At 34.5% G+C, this 11,342-nt stretch overlaps 2 protein-coding genes across 2 annotated transcripts; one reads left to right on the forward strand and one right to left on the reverse strand.

The window, feature by feature from the left end:
- On the forward strand, positions 1-6,439 carry LOC123914249 (probable DNA primase large subunit). Its single transcript, XM_045965332.1, has 20 exons — positions 1-264; positions 610-671; positions 763-866; positions 1,263-1,344; positions 1,432-1,491; positions 1,634-1,691; positions 1,866-1,885; positions 2,487-2,570; positions 2,666-2,730; positions 2,848-2,896; positions 2,970-3,017; positions 3,113-3,202; positions 3,375-3,434; positions 3,974-4,033; positions 4,378-4,452; positions 4,643-4,728; positions 5,570-5,663; positions 5,750-5,857; positions 6,131-6,193; positions 6,334-6,439. Exons 1-19 carry the CDS (start codon positions 117-119, stop codon positions 6,146-6,148), a joined length of 1,371 nt encoding a protein of 456 aa, XP_045821288.1. The 5' UTR covers positions 1-116; the 3' UTR covers positions 6,149-6,193; positions 6,334-6,439.
- Positions 6,440-9,416: 2,977 nt separating this feature from the next.
- LOC123914251 (ABC transporter F family member 4-like) lies at positions 9,417-11,051 on the reverse strand. The gene is made up of 2 exons (XM_045965335.1): positions 10,904-11,051; positions 9,417-10,679 (listed from the first exon to the last, which is right to left on the reverse strand). Exon 2 carries the CDS (start codon positions 10,661-10,663, stop codon positions 9,719-9,721), a length of 945 nt encoding a protein of 314 aa, XP_045821291.1. The 5' UTR covers positions 10,664-10,679; positions 10,904-11,051; the 3' UTR covers positions 9,417-9,718.
- Positions 11,052-11,342: the final 291 nt, after the last annotated feature.

Raw genomic sequence — 11,342 nt, forward strand, 5'->3', positions numbered from 1 at the left:
GACCCAATATTTTGGCGCGACGATTCAGAAACTGGAAAGCAACACAAACGAGTCACAGATTCAGATTTCATTTCCACCGTTTTTAGCTTCGCCGCCGCAAGAGAAGAGAAAAAACGATGGAAATTGTTCGACCACAGAGTCACCGGAACTTGTTTTCCTCTAACGACGCCGTTTCTGTTCCAACTATTCCCCTCTATCGCTCTGCTCCGCCTCTCGAAGTCCGACTTGAAGATTTCGAGTCCTTCGCCATCGATCGCCTCCGAGGTAGTAATTTTCTTCATCTTCATCTTCATTTTCGTAATTTAATCGTGTTCCGCTACTTCAATTTCCATAGATCTGTTCTATGCGTTCTTTTAGGGTTTGAATAATTTACTATGCTTATTCCTTAAATTTTAGAAATTAAAACTTGACCAAAAAAAAAAAATTAGAAATTAAAAAAAATAGCAAAATCTAGTTCTTAGGCTTGTGCTAATTTGAGTGTAGTGTTTGAGTGAAGATCTGAAATCTGCAATGTCATTGAATATATTTAGTATTAAAATCGCATATATGTGCTTGAGGTGTTGTGATGCATATTTTGATCAGTGATGTTTTTATTATTGCTTGTTGCAGTTCTGAAAGGGATTTCTGATGGTTTGTCACGGGGGAAGAAACCGGATGAAATGGAAAAATTGGTAAAATTCTGGATTTGCTAATATGTATAGATAATTGATTTATTAGATTTTTCGATAGTGGAATATTTTCATGTAAACCTTTTTTGCATAGGTAGAAGAATCGTGGAAAGTGCACATGAGACATCAGCATGCTTCTGAAGTTCTGAACAAGGATATTATATCTCATTTTGTTTTACGTTTGGTCTATTGCAGAACGTAAGAGATCTCTCTTTTTCATTAACGTGTTTCTATTTTTCTGTTCTATGCAATTTAAAATAGGTATCCACTTTTCCGTGATCCTAAGCTTAGTCCTATGCTGTTGTTTGATAAATGAAATTTTGATCAATGTAAATGGGAGATTGCATGAAGTTGAGTCAATTGGTAATGAACTGAGACTGTTAAGTGTTAGCATTCTTTATGTAGAGGAAGTGGTTCATTCCTCATTCATGTATTTCAAACACACGTGTTCATCCTCGATGACATTTTTCAGACCAAAGCAAGGATCAAACTCAAACAGATTGATAAAGAATATTATATTCATAAAAGTCAAAACTACATCTGTAAACTATTCAATATATACTAAATTACTTGAAATTCAACCTGTATGACCAGGGAAGACTTGAGGAAATGGTTTCTCTCAATGGAATGTGCGCTTTTTCGCTACCGTTTTCGCTTTCTAACTACTGAAGCTCAGGTAGAATCTGTCTTTACTACGTGTATTTTGAATTTCAAGCAAGGTAGGAGTACTAATTTATCATGTGTTTTTCCTGTGAGTGCACAGAGGGCAATCATGGATGAATTTGACCTTACTTGCAAGGCTGTTAACAATGTGGAATTTGAGGTAATGACGTGCAATTTGTTTTATTGGTTTTCTTTTCATTTTTAATGCTTCTATGAAGTGAGTTAAAGCAAAATTTATTTTAGAGTAAGTAACGAATACCTCTGAGTACCTTAAAATACGATTATTTTTCTTAAATTTCCAGAGCATAAAAGAGAAATTAGGACAAGTTGCACGTTCCATGGGTCAGCTTTCACCCACAGGTAGGAATACAGTTTTTTTTTTTATTCAATGATCATTTACAATATTGGCATATATTTCATTCTTCTTTTCAGCATAAATTCTTTTTCTTGTTGAAGTTTATGAGTCATTTCCTGTTTTTGACTACTTTTTCATAGTCTGATGTGTCTATCTTTTGCTTTTTTCATTTTTTGCAGTCGATACTATATTTTACAAGGTACGTGTTCTATCTTTTCCCTTTTTTACTTATGGTTTTTTGTACAAATTAATTAATGGATCTATGGAATGGTTTAAACATGACCCCAGTTCTACTAATAATATTAAATCAGACCCAAAAGAAAGCAGATAGTTAGTTTAGAAAGGTTTGGGTCTATCATAAAAAAGTGTTTTAAGAAATAGTAATTGGTTACTTATCCTTGGATTTCTTTGCAATATCTAAAATCTTGTTTTTTTGTGTGAGGGAGAGAAAGAGACGAAGAGATCAGTTAGTTATTATAAAGTCAGACATGATTGATTTCTGTGCATGAGCTTGAAGGGGTGTGTAACGAAGTAGGAATATGTTAATCAATCCTTAGTTTTTAGCTTTCAGAAGTTTGTTTGTATGAGTGGGGTGTTTGAGAGAATTTTTTGTCAACACATTTTCATATCTCAATTTTTCATTACCTTTTCCTGAAAACAATCAAACAACATCCATTTGATGTATCCATCATGACAATAAATGTAAGATTGAATAGTCTTGTGGGAGGAACCTTTCTAAAAATCCAGGGAGTGGAAATTATAGATTAATGCTGTCATATTAATCTAGCATTCCCATATAGGTACCATTTGAAGAAGTTCCAGAACTTGTAGCTGGACGTAAAGTGTTTATAAGCCAAGGATATGCTTATGTTGCAATGAATCAGGTTGGCCAGTGTAATTGCTTTCTATTGATTTTTTTTATATATTAGTATTGGTCATAGTAAATCCTTATTAAGTTTCGATTCTGATTCTTTCTCAGGTTGTTTCACTTGTAGCCACTCTATTCCGCAGTCAGCTGTCAAAGACACTCATCCTTACAAACAGGTTTTGTTGGTCATTTGGATCTCAATAAATGTTCTCATATGTATCCCAGGAGAATTTTATTTCTTAAATTGCAATTTTGGAAATTAAGATTCTTAGGGTTGCTATATATTGTTGCAGAAAATGGACAGCTTCAATCAGAGATCAAGAGAAACATAGGTTGACTCCTGTAAGTGTAGTTGTGCTATTTGTTTATCAGTATATCCTTTTTTTCGAATTGATGTTGACTAGGTTTTGTGTAGATTGTGGAAGCCTTGAGCTCAAGTTATCTGGGTCCTGATTTTTCTCAGGTAACTCATGTTGTATATTCATTTATTTGTCACTATTATTAGGTGTTTATGTGATGTTGGATTGGTAATGTAATTGTCATTGAGAACCTTTGCAGCCAAGAGAATATGCTGAGATATCTTTGAAGGACATTGATCAAGTTGCCAAGACCTCGTTTCCTTTGTGCATGCGTCACCTGTTTGATAAGGTTAGAGATCAGTCATAAACTATGATCCATATATTGTGTTTCTCACTCTTTGATTCATTTTTTTTTTCCTTCTTTTCTTTACTCATCTATTTTTTTTGTTTTGTTATGAGTCTTCATATTGTTCTTTTCTTGTCTCATTTCCTGACTCTTGATTTCTGCCACACTTATGCAGCTGAAAGAGGACCATCATTTAAAGCATGGTGGGAGGATGCAACTAGGCCTCTTTCTCAAGGTTGGTCTGAGCATATTGAAAACACCATTAAATGTAGCTTGACATTTCACATGCTTTTACACATGGGTGTCCATGATGCAGCTTCACTTATTGGTTTGACAGAGATTTTCATCCCCCCCTCCTTGCATTGAAATCATTGCTTTTTGTTCTTTTTTGTTCTTATGACTCATGACACCCTGATTCTGAGAATTCACGTCAAGATCTTCCGCGTTTTGACTGGTTTCTGTAGATGCATAATCTTAGTATTCAGTTTAGATTGATTATTAATTTAAATTTAGTTTGTAAGCTTAGATTTATTCTATTTCTTATTTATCTTTATCTTATCACTAGTTATGCTTATCTTTTGTAAAACTTTTCTCTTTAAGTAAGATCGATTTGCTCTCTGCTCAATTAAGTAAGAGAGGTCCACACAGTCTAAACATTTGCAGTCTAATCAATTACATATTTGTTTAATCCGCTTTCTTCTCATGACTGTTCATTCTTCCCCCCGCCGTCTTCAGTGTTCTCATCTTTTGTTCTTTTCTCTGTAATATGTGTAGGGTGTTGGTTTGAACCTGGATGATGCACTTGCGTTTTGGAGAGCTGAGTTCTCTAAGAAGGTAAGTGCGGTTGTTGTGATATCTTTTTTTGTACATCACCTATACCAGAAACTGAAATCTACATACTCATTCATACTATAAAGTTAAATATGTGAGCTTGTGTGTATTTTCAGTATTGTTAATGTTGAATTACAATGAAAATCATAATAGTTTTGCCTTTAATAATTTATGTGCACTATATCATAATACTTTTAAGTCATTCTTAACCTGCCTGTCTATCTATTCAATTTATCCCACATCTCTCTAGACATCTTAGTCTTTGAATAGGTATTCATATTTGTATATACTGTTCTATTTTTGTCAAATTAAATTAATCATTAATTAATTGCAATATCTGGTTGTAGGTTGGTTTGGAGAAGTTCGAGAAAGAATATTCATATAACATACGACATAATTATGGAAAAGAAGGGAAGAGAACTGTAAGTATTAAACTTAACTGTTTTTTGGTATGTTGCAAACATATTCATTTTGCAAGTGATGGTGTTTTGCCATTTTATTTTACAATCCAAAATTAGATTTGAAAAAACTCAGTTGTTTCCAGTGCGTTTCTAGGCATGCGTTTGATGAGGTTCAAAAACTAATATTCTGAATTTCTGATGCATTTTACAGGATTATACTCCCTATTCTTGTCAAAAGGTTATTTCATCAACTCCTGGTGCTGGAGATCAGCATGGTTGCCCCTATCGACAGTTCAGGTCACACTTAGCACTTATTTAAGCAATCAATTGGATAGTTTGGCTTTCACTTTTCAGAACCTGATATAGGAATAGTTACAGTTTTCTCCATTTTGAGTTTTATTTGATAAATAATTTTTTGGCTTCTGGGGTTACATTGGAAAGATTCAAGAGCAATTTAATATTCTCTCTTTTGCTATTAAATTATCGATGATGTCTTTATAATCTGCAATTTAATGAGTTATAAATTAATTATGTTTGTTTGTCAAAAAAAATAAATTAATTATGTTTGTTTCAGTGTGCTTTAGAATGAATGTATGTATGTGTGTTTCAAATATTGTTTACTTTACTTTGTAAATGTATTGAATATTGTAATTGTAAATCTAATGGCTGTTGTGACAGAACTTGTTGGAAATTGTGTATTTCAAACGTTTTTAAGATGTTAAAGTCCCACATTGCTAAGTGAAATATTAAACGTTGATTTTTCATTCGATAATTATTTTGTTACCATTACACTTTTGATAAGTTTTGACTTGGTTCTCTCCGATTATATCCTCAAGGACAATGCAGTTTCACATCTCTCCTCATGTCACCTATTTTTTCTAACAGCTTACTCTATATAGTATTGGCCATGCCTTTTGTTCTTGATTTGCTCAAATTATGTGATTTTTTGGGGTTCCCTACATTCAAAACCATTAGGGAATACGCTGCACCCAAGTATAGTTGAAGGAGTTTAAACTTATTCTAATTTTTAACAACCTTGAGAATTCTTGCTCTGTTGTTTAGCCTCATTCTGATGTTATTTTCTTTGCCTAGTGATGACATTGACATGGTTTTATTTGATGCCTTTTGAATATTATAGTGAGGAGAATCTAAGAGCTGCTCTCAGCAGAATGGGGGTGAACAGTCGAGCAATGGAAGATGTCATGGACAAAGTGCGAAATAGACATTATCAGGTAGGTCTCAGGATAACCTGCTAAACTTCAATTATCAGTTTTAACATTTGAATTTAATATCTGATATATTGGTACTGTATGTGCAGTTAGCATGTACCTTGACATTTGAAGCTCTTCACGGCGTGGCATGTGATGCAGGAATTAACCATCCAAATCAATATTTCAGTGACAGTCAAAAGATATTGCAACCAAAGGTAGACTAATGACTTGTATTAAAACTAGTACTTGTGAATTCCAGATGTGATCATAATTGTGAACTAGCTAGGTCAGGGATACTTATGATCATCATAATTGTGATCATAATTGCGACTAAGCTTGTAACTGTTATTCAGCTTACATATAATCCCCACAAATCAAGTTGATCTTCGACACAATGTAAATATGGGAAAATATTTAAAACCTTTTGTTCCCTCTGCTGACCTTAATTTGATAATTTTCATTATTAACATTATTGTTTTTTAATACAGAAGGACTCTTCAGCCTAAAATATTTGGTTATAGCAACAGTGTTTTGCTGGCAGCCATTCACAGGTTAACTTCTTTTCCTATTGTTTTATTTTTCCCAGATTTTTTTTTTTCTGTGCCTTGTGTTTCCTTCTGATGTCAAACACAAAGGCATGAAATCGCATTTCCCTTATTGTTAGGCTAAATCTTTCTTTTACACCATTTAGGCGCGCAGTTGGTTCTAGTAGCAGTTGATGTACAGACGGAGACATGGTTAAAATATTTTACTAGCTTCCAAAGCGCGATTCTAAGGTGGAATTAGGCATTCCAGTTATATATATATATATATATATATATATATATATATATATATATATATATATATTATCCTACAAGTTTTTAATCGGGAATCTGGCACGGTGGAGTATTTATTGATTAAATCTGTAATATAGCACTCTGCATTTTACATTGTTTGTCTTTGTAGCAGCTAGCCTGCATGTAATCTTGATTGTAGGGAATGGATCTGGACATTTGTGTAAACCTTGCTAATCATAAATGTCAATAAGTTGTGATAGGTTTTTAGTTTACTTATTGAATGTTTATAAAGAGATGACACAAATTTCATGTGTAAAATTTTAGCATTGAAAGGATTCGTTCCCAGTGTAACAATTTAGGCGTGAAACGGAAAATGTTTGGCACAATTATTTGAAGTTGTTCTGTAGTAGTACAATGTAAAGATGACATTCGTAAACGAGACAATCTAATTGGAGTATTGATTGCAAACCGAATCACAACAGAATATCTGATGTGGTGGATAGTTGCAAGGCTGATTTGAGGTAATAATTCTCATGTCTCGTCTGGTTTGAAAAAAAATGAGCGGGGAAACCTTTCAAAAAAATATTGGTGTGTTCTATTTTCTCGGCTTAAATATCACATCGGTCCTTGTATGTGCTTTTTTTGTTTTAGTCCCTGTATCTTTTTTTCAAAAACATCCATGTGCAAATTTTGTTGATTTTAGTCCCTCCAGGTTGTGTTTGTAGTTAATTGGTAGCTAATTAGCTACCAATTAGCTACAAATGCATTTGTTTTTTAACAGGAGGGACAAAAATCAATAAGATTTGCACATTCAGAGATGTTTCTTTTAATATAAAAGTTACTAGGACTAAAACAAAACAAAAATGCGTACATACAGAGACCAATGTGATATTTAAGCCTATTTTCTTTTTTCCAACTTTTGAATGCAAGAGCTTATGATTCGTAGAAATAGGCTGATGAGAGTTGACACATGGTTAAACTCGGCTCGCACTAAATTTGGATTGTCTCATACTTATTCTCTGAGGGGCGTCCATTTAGCACCAATATCAATCATTCATTTTTTTTTTCCTCTTCTAGACTTTTTTTCTTTCTTTTTTATGAATTAATCACCCTTAAATGAGAAAAATGAAAGAGGATTGGAGCAAAAATGCAGGAGAGAATCCAAACTTGCTCGCAGTAGGCATTGGTGTGAAATCATGATAACACGTGTTTTTTAGAAATTTTCTCCTGCCCTTCTCCTAAACCTCTCGAATTACCAAAAGTATCCATGTTTGGATTTTAGAATTTGTACGGTATTTGTTCGGATTGTGCAATATGAATATGATAGGCAAAAAATATGATGATGAGATAAATTATGTATTTTGTACGTCCAAATTATACAATTAGGATACACTGAGAGCCGAAAAAACATAATCAGAAATAATAATTAGGAACAATGCCAAACAAACAATTCAACAAAATAACTTTGCATAAACATTAAGTTCACTAATCATATACATTTTCACTTTTCCTATACATTTTGACTTATATGTGGTGGGCGATGTATGTGGAATCATCAACAATCGGGACATGAAAAGCAAACAAGTTCCATCATAATCCTAAGATATGTAAATACATTCAAACTGATTAGGGGCAACAACAAAAAAACAATACTTACATCGTTGCCATCTACAAAATAAATATGTTTACGTTCAATTCATTTTTAATAAAAATCAATTCTTTCAAAGTTATTTCTCGCAACCATATAACCAAACATGCATTCAATATATAACAATTACCAGGACAAGAATGATATAATCAAATTAAACCACATAAGTTGTAGCATTTCACATCCAAATTTTAAATCTAACACAAATAACTAAACAAACCAGGTACATGACGACAATATACAGAGTGCAGAAGCCAACAAGGCATTCTCAAGCCATCATCTTAATCTTAACAACTAAACCAAACTCTTCCAAACATCATTTTTGACTAATGGTGGTCTCGACTCTAACCACATGCTCGCGAGCAATATATAGGATGGCACGGAGGTTGACAACAGCCATCATTAGCACTATATGCAAAATGTAATTCCAAAAGACCAACCGTTTTTGGATTTTTTCAACAAACACCTTGGATACAATGGTGGAGTTGGGGAAGGAGGTTTTTAGTTTCAGATGAACTCAAGGACTCTCCAATGATGGGTGGAAGGGAGACCGCATTGGCTGGTGTCAGAGGCACGATGCAGAGAAGTTTTAGGTGCTATCATGAAGGAGAGGCGGAAATCTCTCCTTTGATGTGCAACTAGCAAATCCCAATCTTGGGGGGTAGCAAGCCTGCACAAGGAGGAAATCTCAAGGCGACACCAAGATAAAAAGAACCCTAGCAGTGCCTTACTGATCCTAGAGGAAAACGTCAATTCAGTAGTGAGACACTGGTTTTTACTGTGTCTCGCTGTCTAGACTATGACTGCAAAAGAAGGGAAAAAGCAAATAAAAGCTGAAGCAAATGTTTGAGTAATTTGTTTTCACTTTTCGATTTCAAGTTTGACATGAATTTAACCAACACAGTTTCGGTGGCAGCAAAATCAGATCTATAGACAAAACAATGTTGAGGAACCTATTGGATTTCAAATGACATGGTATTATTTTCTTGATCCAATGAGGCAAAAGTAGTTAGTTACCTTGAAAATATGTAAACTCCCAGAGCCCACGATATCTGGTTAATGGTTATTGCTCTATTCACTCTCTACATGAAGAATTCGGTATCACCAATAACTAATGGTTGCAATCGATAGAAAAACTGCATTTCATTTCATTTCATTGCAGTAACAGTTGTAAGCCTACAAAGAAGTCAAGAAGCAAATTCTTATGATATATGACAGTACAAATAGTGACGCCACAATGTACGCAGCCTTACAAGTGAAAATTCTTCGTCCATTTTTAAGAAGATTTAACAAATATCAAATGAACTGTAGCACATAAATTAGGCACAACCCTAGTATGACACAATGTAGGAGAGGAATCAAGAAGCAAATTTGTCTTCTGTAATATGACAATTGACAGTACAAAAGTGATGCCACAATGTTAGCAACCTTACAAGTGAAAATTCTTCATCAAATAAACACATAAAGTAAAGCATAACCCTAGTATAACAATGTAGAAGAGGAATCAAGAAGCAAACTCCTCTTATGTTCCATGATAATAAAAAAAGTGATGCCACAGTGTATGCAGCCTTGTGAGTGAAAATCATTGATCAAAATTGATATAGATTTAACGACTATCAAGTGAAATTAATGAAGACCTAAATTTAAGCCTAACCCTCGTGTTTCCTTTTCATTTTCTTCTTAGAACGTTCTCCCGACCTTTCTTCACTTCTCTCTTCCAAGTCTTGATTCTTCCTCCTCTTCTTTTTCTCCGTACTTACCTCTTCAGCATCTAATTTATTCTCAGTCCCTGCTTTATGTTTCTTTTTTGACCTAATTTCAATGTCCTGAGAACCAATCGACCCTCCATTTTCACTCTTCACACCGTTGCTTAATTTTTTCCCTACCTCTTTCTGTTGTTCTTGTCCCTTGGCATTTTCAACTTCTGAATTCTTGTCACTTTGCAATTTCAGCTTCTCACTCCCAGTTTCATTTCTCATTTTTGACCTAATTTCTAAATCCTGAGGAGCAACTAGCCCTCCATTCTCAACCTTCACATTTTTCTCCACCTCTTTCTGTTGTTCTTGTTCCTTTGCATTCTCAACTTCAAGATTCTTGTCCTTCTTGTTCTTCTTCTCCTTTTTTTGTTTCTTTCCCTCCTCCGTCCCCCCTTCACCACCCCGACCTAATTCTATTCCATTTTCTTCCTTTTTCGGTACATTACCATCACCTTCAATATCTCCAAATTCAATCTTCTTCTTTTTATCTTTCTTATCACGCTTCTCACTTCCACTCACAACCGAACCATTAAGTTCTTGTTTCGATTTAACATCAACATTCCGAAACTCATTCTCCAATTTAACATCAACACTACTACTCCTAACAGAACTTCCCACCAGTCTACCACTATCGTCTATTGCGTGGCTTTGGCGATTCTTCCTAAGATCCTTATGAAGCTTATTGAGATCGTTGAAAGCCGCGGAAGCATGGTGGAGATATGCAGTAATAGCTTGTGAAGCACCATTGTCAGCAGCGACAAAACTTGATAAAAATTTGGTAGCTTTTGAAAGTGATATCGCTTTCGGTGATTCACAACGGCCGGTAAGTGTCTTCATCTTCCAATAATTTCACCTTCATACACATAGCTAGAATCAATACTAAGTTAAAAACTAAACTATGTTGTTAATCGCGCCGCAAATCATTATCGCGGTGAAGAGTAGCTTTAGTGAAACGCGATTTTATGGTGTATGAATGTTGCAGGGGCGGCTATCGAGGCCGCAAATGGCGATGGAATTGAATTCTCGCGCGAGTTAATGGAAAGGGGAAGGGAAAACTGAGAGAAGAAAAAGTAAAACCTGGAAGAGTTTGTGGCGGTGGATTATCTCCCTACAACGACCAAGTCTGCCTGAGTTTTCCGGCGAGCTTGTGGGTTTTCCGGCGAGCTTGTGATGCAGCAGAAGTTTTGATTTGATACAGCTGCTGAGTCTTTGTTTTAGGGTTTTAATCGCTCAAAATGAAATAAAATGTTTTTTTTTTTTTTTTGTTTCGGAAAAGGAAAAGTCAAAATTAATCTTTTTTTTTAAAAAATAAATAAAAGGAAAATGCTAAACAGTGCCCCGGGGCACTGTTTAGCATTTTCCAAAACTAAAATAAAGTGAGACGTTAAAAAAATAGAACAATATATATAGTCCACGTTACGGAGCCAAAGTAAGAATTGAAGCTAGTAGTATAGAGAAAGTCTAATATAAGGCACAAATACAAATGAATAGTATTTAGGCACACTTACATGAATGA

The sequence above is a fragment of the Trifolium pratense genome, linkage group LG3, assembly GCF_020283565.1.
Source record: "Trifolium pratense cultivar HEN17-A07 linkage group LG3, ARS_RC_1.1, whole genome shotgun sequence".
Lineage (NCBI taxonomy): Eukaryota > Viridiplantae > Streptophyta > Magnoliopsida > Fabales > Fabaceae > Trifolium > Trifolium pratense.